This window comes from Peromyscus maniculatus, chromosome 6 (genome assembly GCF_049852395.1).
Source record: "Peromyscus maniculatus bairdii isolate BWxNUB_F1_BW_parent chromosome 6, HU_Pman_BW_mat_3.1, whole genome shotgun sequence".
Classification (NCBI taxonomy): Eukaryota; Metazoa; Chordata; class Mammalia; order Rodentia; family Cricetidae; genus Peromyscus; species Peromyscus maniculatus.
This window is the reverse complement of record NC_134857.1, coordinates 122,439,284-122,457,979: the sequence shown is the minus strand read 5'-3', so window position 1 is coordinate 122,457,979 and position 18,696 is coordinate 122,439,284. Positions and strand designations below refer to the sequence as shown.

The window sequence follows — 18,696 nt, the reverse complement described above, 5'->3', positions numbered from 1 at the left end:
TTTCATGACACAATTTAATTTTGAAGCGCTCTGATAAATACTCAGTCTGAACATACCTATTCCTCTTTCAGGTTATGTTAAACTCCAGCTACAATCTTTCAAACTTTCAGGACACTTTGCCAGAGTCATGTGATGCAAGCTGCACTTCAGCTTAATAAGAATTTAGCTTGGGCTTGCTTTAAAGCAACTAAACCACACTGTGACAGATGATACCTTCAGGCACTTTTTACTGGGACCTGAAAAAAAACCAACCAACCAACCAAACAAACAAACAAACAAACCCAGTGGATTTAGAGCTGGATGCAAACCTACAATCTCAACACTTCAGGAAGCTGCTCTGTAGGAGAATCACAAATTCAAGTCTGAGGCCAGCCTAGGCTATACAGAAACACCCTTTCTTAATTTCTTTGAGTTGATTTATTAATATGGAAATACAGATTAAGCATACCCACTCTGAATATCCGAGTACTGACATTTTCTAAAATCCAAGTGATTTTAAGTCCTATTAGTACAGTGGTTCTCAACCTGTAGGTTGCAACCCCTTTAGGGTCATATATCAGAAAGCTTGCAAATAAGATATTTACATTACAATTCATAACAGTAGCGAAATTACTTAGGAAGTAGCAACAAAAATAATTTTATGGTTGGTGGTCACCACAAAAACATGAGGAACTGTAGTAAAGGGCCACAACATTAGGTTGTGATAGGTTGAGAACCACTGTATTAGTATATCACTATTAGAAATTTTTATACATTGGACTTTGTTATATCATGAATATAATTACTTAAAACATGAAATTGCCTTCAGGCTATGTATATAAGTTGTATATGAAACTAAAGAATGTTTTTAAAATTTGGATCCCATCCTAAAGATACCTCATTTTATATATATGTACATATTCCAAAAAATTTTTTTAAAAATCCAAAATAGATATAATCCCAAACATTTTGGATGAGGGCAGTCAACTGTGTTTCTCTATTTAATTGACTATCTGATGAATTAAAGGAGAGATTACATAACTTAAGATAATTCATCAAGCATTATAGACAGCTGCTCTCATTTCCTGAAAATTTAAAACCCTAATCACAAGGAAGATTGTATTAATATTTAAACATGACCTCATATCTAATTTTCATAATTTAAATTAATGTAAAATGCACTCATATTATACTATAATGTACCTTATTGTGCTGCATTTCATCCGGTCATGTTTTATTCACACAAACAGATCTCATTCATTTATTCAGTTTTTTTTTTTTTCAAGCAACAGACTCGGGCAAAATTCTCCCATCAATGATGGACAAAATGGTTCTTTCCAGTTCTTAGTTATCAAAACCAGTGCCATCAGGAAGATATTTGAGGATGTTTATGTCAAACATGGATGCCCACATGGTAAGCATCTACCAGCTTAGCCAGGGCCTCAAAGGCCAGACTCATATCACTTTTCATTCCCTGTTGTAAAAACGGTCACTAGAAGTGGGTCAGTTTACTCTATAGTATTCTAGAAGGTGCATTTCCCTAGGTTTGGGCAACAGCAGTTGAGACGTCCTGTTGGTATCATATTAAATTGAAAACCAAACTCTGCCTAGAGATGTCTGCTTACCAGGCAAAGGAGAGAGACGGCTGCACCGCTCCTGACTTTCAAGCACCAGCTTTGCTGTCTTGCACTCTATTTGTTCCCACTAGGAAGGATGCCAAAACCTTGCTAAAACGTCTTCGGTACCTGGCCCATCAGTCCCTAGCTTCCTTCCCTATTCTGTTTTCCTCCTTAGCACTTATCAGCTATTGTATCTTTAACCTGCGTGTTTCTTGCCCTATGTATTCCCATCTTTGCACTGTAAGTTGTAGATGGTACTAATTTTGTCTCTTTTGCTTGCTGTAGTATTCCCAGCAACTATGGCTCATACATAGCAAGAATTACTTGATTGATTTATTTTTTTTTTAAGATGGGATCTTACCATATTGCCTAGACTGGTCTCAATTGTGCTTTTTTTTTCTTTCTTTTTCCTTTTTACCTCAACCATTGAAGTAGCTGAAAGTAAGGGCACTGAGCTGACAAACACCACCCAATGATCAGCTTTGAATTACAAACTGCTCAAGACAATTTCAAGGCGGCTAGCTGAGATGTCCCTGCCTCATGCAGCACTCCAATCGGACTTCAGATAAGCACTACACTTTCCCATTACACAGAGACTGGCAACAAATGATACAGCCAGCTCTCCCAGGAGCTGACCATTATCTCGATTTTCTCAGGGTCCCCTAGAGATGCCAGTGCCCCCCAGACAACAGGAAGCAATCTAGAGAACACAATACCCACATTCCCAAAAGGTGGGGTGGGTGGTTTTTGGTCATTCAGTGGGTTATAGATATTTGTTATTATTTAGTGGAGTAGTTCACAAGCTGTTACTGGTAATGGTCAGGAAAAAAGCTGAACTAAGATTAGATTCAGGGAACTCATTCTGTAAAGAAAAAGGGAGGATATAGAAGTGATAGAATACTGAGAGCCTCCCCAGCACCCTGCCTCTTCCTGTTCCCATGATGTCCTCATCTATCATGGTATCTCCCTCCCTGTCCTCCCACTGTCCCTGTTCCAGCTCGACCCTCCCATTTCCCTATGTTCTCATTCCCCACTCTTCGCCCTCCACCACCCCACACACCCAGCCTGCTCATGAGGATCTCATCCGCTTCTCCTTCACTAGGTCATCCAGGTAGTTAGCTATACTACTGGCTTATGCCACCAGCAGAAAGATACTTCTTTTAATTCTGTCTTCATGAACTAACCATTTAACTTTAGCTTGGCTCCTTGAATGCATTTAATATTCTGAGCAACTTAATAAATTGCCATCTCAAGAAAAAAAAGGAATGATAGAATAAAAAAGAGTACATTATTGAATCTACTTTTAAACCAAAAAGCAAATATTAGTCTTAAATATTTTACATTGGTATGGATTTTTGTATATATATATATATATATATATATATATATATATATATATAATAGATTTATTTCTTTATTATATATACAGTATGTATGACTGCAGGCCAGAAGAGGGCACCAGATCTCATTACAGATGGTTGTGAGCCACCAGGTGGTTGCTGGGAATTGAACTCAGGACCTCTGGAAGAGCAGTCAGTACTCTTAACCTCTGAGCCATCTCTCCAGCCCTGGATTTTTGTATATTGATACACATTTAAGATTATTTTTGTTAGAACATATTGTACATATGTTTTTACTCGTTTAAGATACTGCACCTATGCAGCTCATTTAACAATGTAATTTGAATGTATAGACATTGAATGTCATAATTACAAACTGTTTAAGATAATTAAGAAATGTAGGTTAGCAGTTGGTCATCTATAACAATTAAATTTGTAGTCATGTTAGGTGTGTTTTCAAGGTCAGAGATATATTTGAGTATTTTAGATAGACAAGTGTTCTTCAGACACTTCAGAGATCTACAGAATATGGCACTTAAGATGTTTCAATAACATAAGTCTTTTCCATGACAATGCGACATGTCTGTTCCTGGCAGCACCAATCTACTTTAGAGAAGATGATGGGCATCAAAGAACCTCCATGTGGAGTTTGCTTTCAATGAGGCAAAAGTTAGCCACTGGGCAAGAAATTGCCCTTGCCTCAACTACTGACTGTATGCTGTCCAAATTGGACAAGCAGGATACAAAAGAAAGTGACTGCTAAACTTTGCCAAGACAAGGTGGGACAGTCCTTCAAATTCCAGCTTCACAGAAGTCTGTCAGATAGTCTAGGCCTGTAGGGTCAACCCAACATTGCAGAGGAACCTTGGGTGACTGGCCAGGCAGCTAGCTGTTTCTATCATTTCTATAGGTTTGGGATTTGTTTGCTTTGCACTTCTTGTTTACCTGGGTGATATTATATCTTAGGTCTCTGATAGAGTTGAAGACTAGGTAGTTATACAGTTTTCCTTGTTAAAAAAATTCAGAAAAGAAACTTACAAAAGAAGTGTTAAGTGTATAAGGTTGAGAGACATAAAAAGGTTTTGGGTTGGTTAATACAAGAGGAAAAAAAGTGAATTAGGTACAAAACTTTGGACTCACCAAGATAGGATAGATAATGGAATATTTTATCTGAATTTGCCAAATGCCTATGTCCTGGACATTGTGAATATAATCTTTTTAAGATTTATTTATTATGTATACAGTGTTCTGTATGCATGTATCCCTGCCTGCCAGAAGAGGGCACCAGATCTCTTTATAGATGGTTGCTAGCCACCATGTGGTTGCTGGGAACTGAACTCAGGACCTCTGGAAGAGCAGCCAGTGCTCTTAAGCTCTGAACGATCTCTCCAGCCTGAGAATGTAATTGTTACCTGATAATTTTATTCTTATTTATTTTTAATTGTTCTTATTATATGCAGTTTTTCTGTGTCAGAGTTATTACCTTCCCTTTTTATTTAGACAAAAAGGGGGAAATGTGTGATATTTTGGTTGCATTGTGACTGACAATAAAGTTTGTTTTGAATCAGAGGGTGGAGGTAGCTACTAGTTGAGCAAAATTAACCATAGAGGATTTGGAGTACCGAGGACAGATAGACACAGGAAGTAGTAGGGTAGAACTGAGAGGGTCTTGGCCTTTTTGCATGGAGGAATGAAAGAGATAGGTCACTGGTTGCTTCTCCACCACTTCTCTGATTATTCAGGTTCTTACCCCAATATCTGACTCCAAAGTTTTTATTGATAAATAATAATTAGATAAACACATTAGCTTCTATACTGAATGAGACAATCAATGTAAATGTTTTTAAGCTTTGTGTGTGTGTGCCCACAGAGGCCAGTAAGGGCATTAGAATTCCTGGTGGGAGTTACAGGATTGTGAACTGCCTGATGTGGGTTCTGGAACTGAGCATAGGTCCTGTGGAAAAGCAGCACGTGGTCTTAACTGCTGGATCGTCTCTTAAGCTTCCCAATGTGAGGTCCTGAACGCTTCAAAACAATCACATCCAAGGGTGGAGCATGATGCCAGTGTTTTACCAAGAGAACAACATTACTGAGGGAAGAAGTTTAGAAAATGGGAGTTTTCATGAGATTTTTACTTTTTCATTCACCTGTTGTTTCACACAATGTGTCATCATAAAAGTAGAATTAAAGTGAATTAGCCTAGGAATCTATGTAGAAAGGAAGCTATGTATTAGAACCTTTGGCTTTGAAGTTTCAGCTAAAGTGGCATATTTATTGAGTTAATAGACAACTGAGAATTTACAAAAATAATGCTTCCAACATTAATTATGTAATATTTCTTTCACAAATGCTGAATGTAAGTGTAAGGAAAGTAGCTTCTATATAATATGGTGAAGTTAATATTGATTAGAAAATCCAGTTATCACTACCATTTATTTTTGATCGATCCCAAGATAGCTGTTTGTCAGCAGGGGAACTTGTGATTTAATTGGCAAGATGGAGTAATTAGCTGTATTCTCAGAGCAGCAATACAATGAAGCTCTCATATCTCAGACATGTGGTTGAGGTTTACGTTTTGTTTTGTCTACCTTGGGGTTTGTCCACTTGGGAACCCCCTTGTTTATCTGGGAATAATTTTTCATTTAAAATGTTTGCTAATTGTGTGGTTGAATAGTTGCCTTCGTTGTTAAGATGAGGGAAATTCCTGAGTTTAACAAGATTTGCTGTAACTTGTCCCCCTTTCCTACATCCTCGCAAGCCTGACACTCTTCCCTGGGGTCTGATGGTACCTACTGAGGGTGGGGCTGCTCTCTCCTTGCCTTTGATCAATGGATCTTCTCGGGGGTTGACCTGCAAACTGTCATTTATATCAGATAGCAACATATTCATCTACAGAAAAGAGAAAGCACTTTAATTGGCTAAACAAATAAAGGTTTATTTATCTTGTGCATGACCAAGTCTATTAATAGGTGCAGTGGCTTCCAAGGCAAGGCCCAACCTCTTTCCATCTTTCTGCACTTTGCCCTCCTTAGAATGTGGATACACACCCTCATACTGCTTCCTCCAAGAATGCAAGATGGAGGCTGTATCTCCGTGCCTTGCTACTACACTCCAGGTGGAAGCAGCTAGAAGTACAGAGGACAAAAAGTCTGTTTTTCACCCCCATCTATTACCTTCTAAGACACTTAGAACTAATTGCACAAAAACCTGAGAAATTCAGTAATTTGGTTTTTTAGCTTAAACAGTAGAAATAGTCAAAGAAAAGGTGGACTTTTTTTTCCCCAAAGCCAAACTGTAGTTTCATTGTATTTCCTCTGGAGTACAGGAAGTCTTCATAAGTTTCTTGTGATCTTGGAGTGTCCGTGTGTTTAGTTAGTGACAGAATGCCATCAAAGAATGACTTATAGGGATCTGTAGATGACTTATCGGCCCTGTGGCTGACCTGTCCATATCAGTCCTGGTTCTCCAGAGAAATGGAACAATTGTGTGTGTAGACTCACGTAAAATGCTTATTTTAAAGCTTTGCTTTCTGCGATTGGGGGGCTGGCAGGTGCAGAATCTTGCTGTGGTGTTTGTGTGTTGCCTTGTGTTCTATCCAAAGCTTCAAGTCGTCATGACACGTCCATATTATAAAGGTAACCTGTTTGATTCAAAACCCACTATTTCCAGGGCTAGAGGTGTTGCTGAATGGTGGAGTGTACACTTGGACCAGGGGCTTGATCCTCATCAAAAAAACAACACAACCCTTACATACAAACAATAAGAGCACCAATGACCCACAAAATTCAAAAATAAAACAAAACCTACCCATTTTCATGGTAATCGCATCTAAAATCATTCTGAGAGAAACATCCTAAAGAATGTTTGTTCACACATCAGGCACCAAGGCCTACTTCGCTGGAGTGTTTTGAAAGAGAATGGCCCCCAAAAGGAGTGGCACTTATTATGTGGTGTGGCCTTTTTGGACTAGGTGTGGTCTTGTTGGAGGAAGTGTGTCACTGTGGAGGTGGGCTTACTCATGCGCAGAGAGAGACCACTTCCTGTTGCCTTTGGATCAAGATACAAGGACTCTCAGCTCCAGCACCATATCTGCCTGCACACTGCTTCACTTTCTGCCATGACGGTAATGAACTAAACCTCTGGACTGTAAGCAAGGCACCCCATTAAAGGTTTTCCTTTATAAGAGTTGCCATGGTTAGGGTAGGGATATGTGTTTATTTGTTCACTGATGAACAACCATGAGGTCCTACTTGTGGAAGGGAAGACAGGTGGGGAAGAGAGGGAAGCGAGACCAAGGAGGAAGGAGGAAGAATTTTGCTCCTTGGAGAAAGACAACAGAAAAAGAATTCCAGGAAGAAAACTATAAGATGGGAGAGGTGTGGATACGAGTCACTTCTGAAGAGACACAGGAACATGATGGAGCATGGGCGTCGAGGCGAGCACTGAACAAATCCAGGGCTGGCTGCAAAGAGCAGGGCCAAGGCCAGGTGATAACCTCCCCAAGTTCTCAGCAAGGCTGATGGGCAAAAGTTTCCTGTGAGGGGGCTGGAGAGATGTCTCAGAGGTTAAGAGCACAGGCTGCTCTTCCAGAGGTCCTGAGTTCAATTCCCAGCAACCACATGGTGGCTCACAGCCATCTGTAATGAGATCTGCTGCCCTCTTCTGGCCTGCAGGCATATATACAGACAGAACACTGTATATATGATGAATAAATAAATCTTTAAAAAAAAAAAGTTTCCTGAATTTTGTATGCCATTTAAAAGCTGTCTCCAGGGGTTCTAAGCTTTACTATTTTTTTTTGGTCTGGGACCCAAACAAAGGGCCTAGCATGTGCTAGGTGAGCATTGTAACACTGAGCTACATTCCCACATTCCCAATGATGAGCTTTCCTTTTTTTTTTTTTTTTTTTTGGTTTTTCGAGACAGGGTTTCTCTGTGTAGCTTTGCGCCTTTCCTGGAACTCACTTGGTAGCCCAGGCTGGCCTCGAACTCACAGAGATCCACCTGGCTCTGCCTCCCGAGTGCTGGGATTAAAGGCGTGAGCCACCACCGCCCGGCTTTTTCTTTTTTTTTTTTTTGGTTTTTCGAGACAGGGTTTCTCTGTGTAGCTTTGCGCCTTTCCTGGAACTCACTTGGTAGCCCAGGCTGGCCTCGAACTCACAAAGATCCGCCTGGCTCTGCCTCCCGAGTGCTGGGATTAAAGGCGTGCGCCACCACCGCCCGGCGAGCTTTCCTTTTGAGGACCCAATTTTTAACCAACAACTATTCCATCACTACCCCCAACTTGTGTGGCCTGGACAGGTTCAGGGATGACCTTTGTCACTATGTGGATGAAGAAAGGACAAATGCCAGGTCAGGTATACTGCAAGCAGTTCCTATCTGTCTTTTTGTTTTTCCCTTGAGCAGGTGACTCTGCTGTGACTCAGTTGCGGTGCTGGTGGTGGGCTGTGATGTGGGAAGACAAGAGAGTGGATTTTTGTTTCTTATCCTAGAGAAATTAGCAATGGATGATGTGGTCACAGGTAGAGAAAACTCACTGGGGGTGACAGACACAGAGAGATGTCTATCCAAGGTGAAGGATGTAGATGTGAACTCACAGCTGCCAGTGCATGCCTGCTTGTGCTCAGCAGCCCTGGTGTGGGCACAGAACTTCAACCCCAGGGTGGAGTTCTCATTTTTGGCCAGCTAGGCAAGTTCAAACAACATGGCAATAAGTCAAAGTGTGGCCAGAGTGACAGAACAATGAAACGTAGGGTAGGTGAGGAAATGAGCGTGCTTGTGAGACCTAACAGCAGTCACACTGAAGGTCCTGTGCACTCCGGCAGAGGTGATCAAACTGTCATCTGTGTAAAAATCACCCCAGAGGGGTCAGGTCCTGAGATTATTAGCTCTCAGGGGAAGGTCCTGAATTGAATCTCTGTTTTAAAAAGGCTCTTAGCTGATGTTGATGTAAGAGGACTGTGGACCATTTTCTGAGAAACATTGGGTTTGGAATTGCAGTACATTCAAAGAAGGACTGAAAGAGGGGGAAGAGGGAGGGGGATGGGGGAGAGGGAGAAAGGGAGAGGGAGGGGAAAAGAGAGAGAGAGAGAGAGAGAGAGAGAGAGAGAGAGAGAGAGAGAGAGAGAGAGAGAGAGAGAGAGAGAGAGAACAGCCATGAAAACGAGCTGGATGATGGGGTGTTTGGGAAACCATGAGCTAGAGGACAGGCAGTCCAGTGAGATGAGGAACTTACATCTCAAAGGTGAAACTGCCTTGAGTGACGACAGTTCCACGGGGTGGCCAAGGGAGTGGGTGGCTCAGCTGGAGTAGAGGTGAACATCAGCAGAGGCAACAAGGCCAAGGGATGAGAAACCTAGGCTGCCCTTATGGACCCTGAAGCCACCCCAAGGCATGGAAGCGCTGGGAACAGAGAAGCAAAGCCAGGAGCAAAGTTCAGTGTCCTTGGCAGGGAGCAACAGGCACCCACATCGCTGCTGGGGTGCTAACACCTCGGGGAAGTGAAACTTGCCCACATCACGTGTCTGCAGCTTACCATGCTCTCTATAGACGGAGCCAGCAATCCTCACAGTCCAGCTTCCTGTGAAGTATGTGTGGCTTTTGTTCGTCTGTCTCATTTATTGAGAGAGAGTCTCATGTAGCCCAGGATGACCGCCAGCCTCCACCTCCCAACCAAGTGCTGGTATTGCAGACATATGCCACCACACCCGGTCCAGTAAATGGAAATGTGATTTCTGTTTCCACTGATGAGAAAATACAACATAGAGAAACTGACTCTCACAAAATTACAGGAAAGTATTTTAATATATTCCAAATGAATAAAACCAGAATTTACTAAACAGTGTTAGGAATAGGGTGAATTTTGGAAAGACAGTGATGTTTGTCCTGAAATGTTTTCTTTATAGTGCCCACAAGGTGGCAGCACTGAGTACTGAGCCCTTGCAAGAGGTTGGGACACTCACACCTATTTTACATCAAGACCGCTGGCTGTTCCATGCCTTGATGATTTCTTCAGCAGCATCCAGTGTGCTGTCTTTCTGGAAATTAATACAAGAATTGTATCGTTACATATCAATATAAACTCAAGTTACAGCAATATTTAAACATAGAAGATATAGCCACATGGTAGTGGTGCTGGCAGTGGCGCATGCCTTTTTTAGCACTCGGGAATCTCTGTGAGTCTGAGGCCAGCCTGGGCTACAGAGTGAGTTCCAAGACAGCCCAGGCTATATAGAGAAACCCTGTCTTGAAAAAAACAAAACTAGAAGACACAAGAAAATATCTAGTCTTAGGTGAAGAAACAATTTCAAAGTAAAAACACAAAGTAAAAATAGTTTAGCAAAAAACTAAACTGTGAGGGGTGGGAAGACGGCTCAGTGGTTAGAGATGTATACCGTTCTTAGAGAAGACTCATGTGGGGTGGGCGGCTCACAAAACTGCCTAAAACTCCTGCTCCAGGGGATATGATGACCCCTCTTGCCCTACATGAATACACACACACACACACACACACACACACACACAAATAATATTTTCAAAGGAAACAAAAACTGAAGAACTGAAAGCAGCTATTCAATTAACTATAATTACAGAAAGAAGTCTGTAGCTTGATTTTTCCGCCTCGCCCACAGTCAGGACAAACCTCTGTCACCCGCCAGTCCCACAGCCGCTCAGACCCAACCAAGTAAACACAGACACTTATATTGCTTGCAAACCGCATGGCCGTGGCAGGCTTCCTGCTAACTGTCCTTATCTTGCTAACTGTGCTTTTATCTTAAATTGATCCATTTCCATACATCTGTACCTTGCCATGTGGCTGGTGGCTTACTGGCGTCTTCACATGCTGCTGGTCATGGAGGCGGCTGCAGTGTCTCTGGTCATGGCAGCGGCTGCAGCGGCTGCTTCTGCCTTTCTGTCCTTTTATATCTCCTCTCTGTTAGTCCCGCTTATCTTTCCTGCCTAGCCACGGCCGATCAGGTTTTATTTATTAACCAATCAGAGCATACAGACCATCCCCCAGCACAGCCAAGTGCAGACCATCTCAAACACCTGCACTCAGGCCCATGGTCCTAATCATCCTCTATACGGACCTGCTGGGTAACGCCACAAAGAACCTGAGAATGGGCTCCCACAGGACCTACAGAACATCCCACAGCAGAAGTCAATCAGTTCAGATGCACTATATTGAAAAGTAGCAGGCAACTCCTCTCCACTTTCCCATCAACCCCTCCATACTCCAGACAACCTCTCATGGCAGTTCCTAGGTTTCGTTCTAATGGCTGCCATTAAAATCCAATCATATGCTCAGGCTTCACTTCCTTATCTGTGAATATTGTATTCTTCACTAGTTTGCCTTCAATAAGGAAAATAGTTTATTCTAATCAATACTCTGGGGAAAATTGCTATGACTACTGAAAACTAATTCTCTTGGCTTTTGAACAAACAATGCATTTTTTTTTCTTAAATTTTATTTATTTATGTCTGCATGTATGCCTGAATGCCAGAAGAGGGCATCAGAGCCCATTACAGATGGTTGTGAGCCACTGTGTGGTTGCTGAGAATTGAACTCAGGACCTTTGAAAGAGTAGCCTGTGCTCTTAACTGCTGAGATATCTCTCCAGCCCATTTAATTTCATATCATAAACATGCATTGTTTATGATATGAAATTAAATGGGCTGGGCGGTGGTGGCGCACACTTGCACACTTTTAATCCCAGCACTTGGGAGGCAGAGGCAGGTGGATCTCAGTGAGTTCAAGTGAGTTCTAGGACAGCCAGGACTACACAGAGAAACCCTGTCTCGAAAAACCAAAAAAGAAAAAAGAAAAAAAGAAAAAAAAAGAAAAAGAAAGAAATTGCATGGAAGAACTAATAGTGAAGATCTAGTCTTGTGTTTTTCTCCTCTCCCTCTCTCCCTCCCTTCCTCGCACCCCTGCCCTCTGCTCTTTCTACCAAAATGGTTAGGCAGGAAAGCCAGCTACTGGGGCTGAGGGCCCAAGCAGCCTTGAGTAGAAGGGTGTAGTCAGGGCAGCCACTGTGCATGTCACCGGCGCTGACGCCTGCCAGTGTGGGACACAGAGACTGTGAGGAAGGTACGTACCTCTGAGGGAGAATGGCAGAGCAGAATCTGGGCTCAAAATGTCAAAATGTATCGATAGGGTCATCCACTGAGAGGGGTGTGTGTGTGTGGGTGTGTGTGACTGGCCAGAGGTCAATCACATACAGAGGTATTAAGTAATTAAATGATGAGAACTAGGTTTCACTCTTGAAGAAGGGAGTTACAAACACAGAAATGGAAAAAAAATTACAATTAACCCTATGATAACTTTCAATAAATTTGGATACAAATAAATACAGATGCAATCAATTCTGTCTACCCAAGGGTTCTGCTTCTCAACCAACTGATGACTGAAAATATGTGACAGGAGAAATTACACCTGCACTGAGCATGCACATATTTCTTTTTCTTGTTAGGATTCACAAACAATACACTATAACATCTATTTGCATGGTGTTACATTGTAGTAGATTATAAATAACCTAGAGATGATTTAAGGTATATGGAGGATGTGCATATGTTATAGACAAATAGTATGCCATTTATTTAAGTCACTTGAATATCCTGGAGTTTGGAAATACAGATTTGTGGGAGTATGCAACTAATCACCCCCTGTTACAGAGGTATGACTGACATATATAAATGTGCATGTGTACAAATTTATTTATATATTCTCTACCTCTGCCTGCTTGCCTACTGGGAGGGCCTAGGAACAGCAACACACAACAGCAGTGAACACTCAATATCTAGGTCTTGATTTAAAGGAAAAACTCTTGCTCTAGGGCTGAAGAGCCAGTCTAGTAATTAAGAGCTCTTCTTGCTCTCAATGAGGACATGGTTTGGGTTCCCAGAACCTACATGGTGGCTCATACCATTTGTAACTCCACTTCCAGGGGAATCTGACACTCTCTTCTGGCCTCTGTGAGCACCAGGCACACATGTGGTATACAGACATACATGCAGGCAAAACACCTATACACATACACAAAACAAACAAAACAAAAAGAACCAAAACATCACCTCCCAACACACACACATAAAGCGTTACTCTAAAAGGAGCCAGACTTATTGGAAATGGCTGGTTCCAGATTAGAGTAAATAATGATAAAACAACGACAGAAAGTTAAGAGGATGTCCCAACACAATGGTGACACATCAAAAGAAAGAGAGGTCAGTTTATAGGGACCCATAGTGGCCCCATTCTGGAGAAATTTAAATATAAAATAGCAACAGTGATAAATTATAAGTCATCAAATAAGGCAGAAATCTATGAGTTTTTACTGCTACCTATGAGTAAGTAAAATGATTAGGTTACTTGATGAGAAATGGAATTTTACTATAATTTCAAAGCAATTCCTTCGAAACAGTTACAATTTGTAATAGAAAACTCGAACTTTACTGGAAATACATGCAAACACCACCTTAATCAAGTGTTTGAAATTAACAGTAGCAGGCAAACTATAGTCATGTATAATCATCACTTTTGTGTTCCTATCAAAGTGAAGAACCTGAGTTGAACCACGGCAGAGCATCAAGTCAATGTGGAGTGGGTTTCCTTAAAGTAAATTGGCTAGTGAGTTTTACTGTGTTAAGGCAGTGAATGTCAAGAGTAAGGACCCATCCTGGGGGACGACTCATCCCTAACAGGGTTGAGGGCCAGCCGGCCCAAACCAGTAAAAAGATACTTTCTGAGAGCCAACCTGGGTCTGTCTAAGGGCCTTAGCAACAGCAGCTGAGACATGATTTGAAGACAACCCAGACCAATTCACACCATGTCACACCAGCAGATGCATATTCATCAGACCTTCCCTTGGGGTGGGGTAGAAGGTATATAAGGCTTGCCTTTTCCTGAATAAACTGAGCTTGTTGTTTCAACATTCTCCCAGAGTCTGTGTCATTGACTCTGTGTCTATTTGGCCCCTTCCCCCAAAGGGAACAACAGCACAGGACCCTGCTACACCATCACATGACAACTAAATGCAACACACAGTTCTGGCCTTGATAGACAGACTGGGCAACATGATTCTGGACTGAATGCCTCTGCTTTCTTGTTCTAATAATTTAACGGGGACAATTGGTAAGACTTGGAATGGAGCTGAGGGGTAGAACAAATTATTTGTCAATGTTAACTTCATGGTGCTGAGGGCAGTGTGTTGTGGGTTTGGAGAATGTCCTTGTTAGTGGGGAACACACGATGAAACATTTGGGGATGGTGGATTATCATTAGCAGTTAAGTAGATGTTTCACTCTGAGATGGTATTTCAGAAACTATAAAAACATGCTGAGTATATTTCAGATATATAATCTTTTGTGTGTACACATATGGGAATGATGTATGTGCATGCATGCAATGTCTGTGTGTGAATTTGTGTGCGGTGTGTGGAAGAGCACAACCTTGGGTATTGGTTTTCACCTTCCACTTTGATGAGGTCTCATGATTATCCCAGGATTCCCATCTCTGCCCCTGCTATTCTGTAGGATTACAGGCATGTGGGACTGGACCAGCTCTGCCTGTGTCTTGGGATATCACCTCAGGTCCTCACACTTTCCCAGGTACATTTAGCACTGAGCCATCTCCCAAACCCTGCAAAGTTGTTTCTTCAGTCAGCCATCCTCCCTCACCCTTCCTCAGCCCCTCTATTTTCTTCCCCAGAGGCAGCCCTGGGATTTTATTCTAGATCCTTCAAGAGACATTTCAAGCATTTAGTGAACAGAAGCATTTCTGAAAACAAACTACAATTATTGGAGTTCTATTTGTTCTTTTATTTTTTTCAGAGACTACATATTTCATTTTTCTTCTACTTCCACAAATTTCTTTCTAATATTGTAAAATTCTGTGTGTGTGTTTTTTAAATTCTATGCCCTTTTACTTCCCTCAATCCTGATGTGGTACTTAGAAGTACTTGGTGTCCTGCAGAGTTTTCAGTGTCACCATAATTGCCAATACCTTTATATTCCCCCATAATTTCTTACTTGCTCTCCAATAGATCCCATTTCATCTTCCTGCATTATCACACCACCACTTTGCCAGACTTTAAAATGTCTACCTCAACCTACTGTCTTAAGTGTTTGGAACCTCAAATGTCACAATTTTTAACTGTTCCCTGGCACTGTCCATTTTCCCAGTAAATACTCTGAAGGCTGTTTTGTTCATGTGCCTTTCCTTTTCCTTATGATGTTCTTTGAAAATCTGCACCTCACCCTTTTGTAATTATGAAGGATTTCTGACTGAACACCGACTGTAAGCTCTCTCTGCCAGTGCACGCACCACTCTATTGATCTGAAGGGAGAATGTGCTGCTCTGGGACCTGAAGATGGATTTGTAGATTTTTAATTTTTATTTATTATTTCATGTGCATTGGCATTTTGCCTACATGTGTGTGTCTACATGAGAGTGTCAGAAGCTCTGGAAATGGAGTTATAGACAGTTGTCAGCGGCAATATGGGTGCTAGGAATTGAACCTGGGTCCTCTAGAAGAACTGTCAGTGCTCTTAAGGACTGAGACATCTCTCCAGATCCCTGGATTTGCAGATGTTTAACAAGGAGGAATGCGGCAGTGCTAGCAGACAGGAGAACTTCTCTCTAGTTCATCAACAAGTTTGATACACTCATGTAGACATGGGGAGGTCAGCCAACTGGGAATTAATTACATGGACTAACTGAAGACCTTTCCTCCTTATTGCCTCAACCCAGCTTTTGGCAACACTGAAAGATAAATGAGGAAATCCACAGCCAACCAGAATTTCCTTTCCACCTAGCCTTACAGTGTTTACATAACATGACTGCAGACTTGTGCCCTATTTCTCCTACTGCCAGAACAGCTGAAATTCCTACTGTTCTTGGTACCTGCTCTCCACTGGCTTCATCTATTATTTGAGACACAGACCCTTTCTAGGCATCCTATTCTTGTACCATTAATTTTATGACACTTGGCAGCTCTTCCCTATACGCTGGGTAATTTGTGAAATCATTTTATAACTCTCCTGAGTTATTTCCAAGAAGAGAAAAGGGTAGGGCTGTGTTTACTGGATTAAACCTGAAGTTTGACTTCATTGTTTTTATTTTTCAAGACAGGGCTCCTCTGTGTAGTCCTGGAACTCACTATGTAGATCAGGCTAGCCTTGAACTCAGAGATTTGCCTGCTCCTCTGCCACACCCCCACACCCCCCAATGCTGGGATTAAAGGTGTAGTTTACCACTCCCAGCTTTAACTGAAGTCTTAAGGTGACTTTTTCCTTCTGTTGATTATGTTTGTATTTTCAAAGAATGTGTTTATAAAGATGGCCTCTGGCTTGTGGTGGCTCTGTTGACTATCTTTTGATTTTATGATGACAGATATTCAGTAGCAACCATGCTTTGAATTTTGATGGTTTTTTTGGGGGGCGGTGGCTTAATGATTTATTATAAGATACTGTCTCCTAGTGCTGGGCAGTATGTAGCATGGAGCCTCATGATCTAAAAGGTAAATGGCTGCTACCCCAGCAGGTACTGCATTGCTAAGATACAATGTTCAGTGGTATGGTTGTGGCAAGTGTATTTTCAACATACAGGATTTTGAACAAGACTTATCTGGATATGTCTCCATTGTAAGTGCAGAAACACCAAGACTTACATTTTTTAGGCCAGCAATTATGATTTATTGCTTTATTATTATTATTATGCTTTATTAACCTTACTTTTTCTATTATATTCTAGTCAACTGAATACTCACATTATTCTGTTGTAAATACGTACATTCTACTCATGGTAAGCCTTCCATATTTTGTTGATAGGTTATAGTATTTACCACTGTGTGGTGGCAGCAGAAGCCTTTAATCCCAGCACTCTGGAGGCAGGTGCAAGTGGATCTCTGTGAGTTCAAGGCCAGCCTGGTCTACAGAGCAAGTTCCAGGATAGCCAAGGCTACACAGAGAAACCCTGTCTCCAATAACAAAAACAAAAACAAAACAAAACAAAAAAGTATTTATGTTATGTTACACAGACTATGGATGAACGAGTTAATATAGAGATTGCCTCAATCTTAGACTGTTTTGAGTAGCCATAACATGCACATAGTGTGTATGTATGTATGTATGTATGTGTATATGGTATGTGCTTGTTTTGCATGTCTATGGATGCACGTGTGTGCATACCTGTGGAGGCCTGAAACTGACATTGATCTCTTCCTCGATTGCTCTTCATGTTTATATTGAAGGAAGGTCTCTCACCGAATCCAGAGCTCACCAACTATGGCCTAGTGTGGCCGTCAGCCTGGCCTGCAGTTGCAGCCTCTGCCTTTGGAGTGATGGGGTTACAGGTCCCCGCCTTGCTTATCTTGCTTTTATGTGGGTTCTGGGAGTCTGAACCCTGGTCCTCATGCTTGCTTGGCAAATACTTTCTCTGCTGAGCCACTCCACAGCCCAGCAGAAACGTCTTAAAAACAGCAGATCTGGGATGGTCTAACGGTGATGAATGCACTCAGCTAGCCACAGGGACAGCTTTCGTTTTCATTCTTAAGAATCCATTTTTCTTTCTTTTTTTTTTAAGCTGTGTGTATGTGAATGTGTCTGTGTGAGCACATGCCACACATGTAAGGATACCAATGTGTGGATATCCATCCACCTAGTCCAGAAGAGGGTGTAGGATTATAACGGTTCCCCTCAAAAAAGGCTGACTCAAGGATGGCTGGCTCCCAACACTTGGAAGACTGCGGCAAGAGGATCAGTCTGAGGGCAGCCTGGGCGACAGAGTGAGACCCTGCCTCAAGAAACCACAAACAAACAAACTAGAAACAACAGCAAGCAGAAGCTGAATACTGATTTACAGTTAGCTTCACGGCACCACGTCAAATTTAAAAAGTGTCACTTTGCATATCATTTTTAGAAACAGGAAGAAGGTGCTTTATAAATTAGAATAAAAGATACATTGGTGAGAATACAGAAACTTACTTTAATGAAGCAAAACCGCACCAGCTTCTCAAACTGTGGTTTAGACTCCGAGTCACAGAACGCTGAAACAGGGATGGCTGACAGTTTCTGAAAAACAAGGACGAGGATGCGATAGGAAGGCTGCACACTTTCCAAATGTTAGTGCGGAGACCACAGACAGTAGAAATAGGTACTGTTGATACTCATAATTTTTTTTTTTTTTTTTTTTTTTTGGTTTTTCGAGACAGGGTTTCTCTGTGTAGCTTTGCGCCTTTCCTGGGACTCACTTGGTAGCCCAGGCTGGCCTCGAACTCACAGAGATCCACCTGGCTCTGCCTCCCGAGTGCTGGGATTAAAGGCGTGCGCCACCACCGCCCGGCTGATACTCATAATTTTTAAGAAGCAAAATATTTTTAAAATCCTTCCAGAGTGTTGGGGATTTAGCTCAGTGGTAGAGTGCTTGCTTAGCAAGCACAAAGCCCTGGGAAGAAAAAAAGAGGCCAACAGGAGTGGGAGTGGAAAGGAGTGAATATAAACAAACACATTCTAGGGGCTGGAAAGATGGCTCAGCTGTTAAGAGCACTGTCTGCTCTTCCAGAGGTTCTGAGTTCAGTTCCCAGCAACCACATGGTGGCTCACAACCATTCATAATTCGATCCGGCGCCCTCTTCTGGCCTGTAAGCACTATGCAGACAGAATACTGTATACATAATAAATAAATAAATATTTAAAAAAAGAGATCCCTCCAGAAGTCCTAAGTGAACTGAAGCGTGATCCTAATTAGTCTTATCAATA

General features: G+C 41.8%; 1 protein-coding gene across 3 annotated transcripts in view; it reads right to left on the bottom strand.

Annotated features, from left to right (window-relative positions):
- Positions 1 to 9,722: 9,722 nt before the first annotated feature.
- Kyat3 (kynurenine aminotransferase 3) overlaps positions 9,723 to 18,696 on the bottom strand; it is a 51,846-nt gene continuing 42,872 nt past the window's right edge. For all 3 annotated transcript variants that reach the window (XM_006986116.4, XM_006986119.4, XM_042280041.2), the window contains exons 13-14: positions 17,923 to 18,009; positions 9,723 to 9,974 (exon numbers count right to left, since the gene is read on the bottom strand). In XM_006986116.4, coding sequence (XP_006986178.1) covers positions 9,912 to 9,974; positions 17,923 to 18,009 — 150 coding nt within the window. In that variant the 3' untranslated portion in view covers positions 9,723 to 9,911. The remainder of the gene's footprint in view (positions 9,975 to 17,922; positions 18,010 to 18,696) is intronic.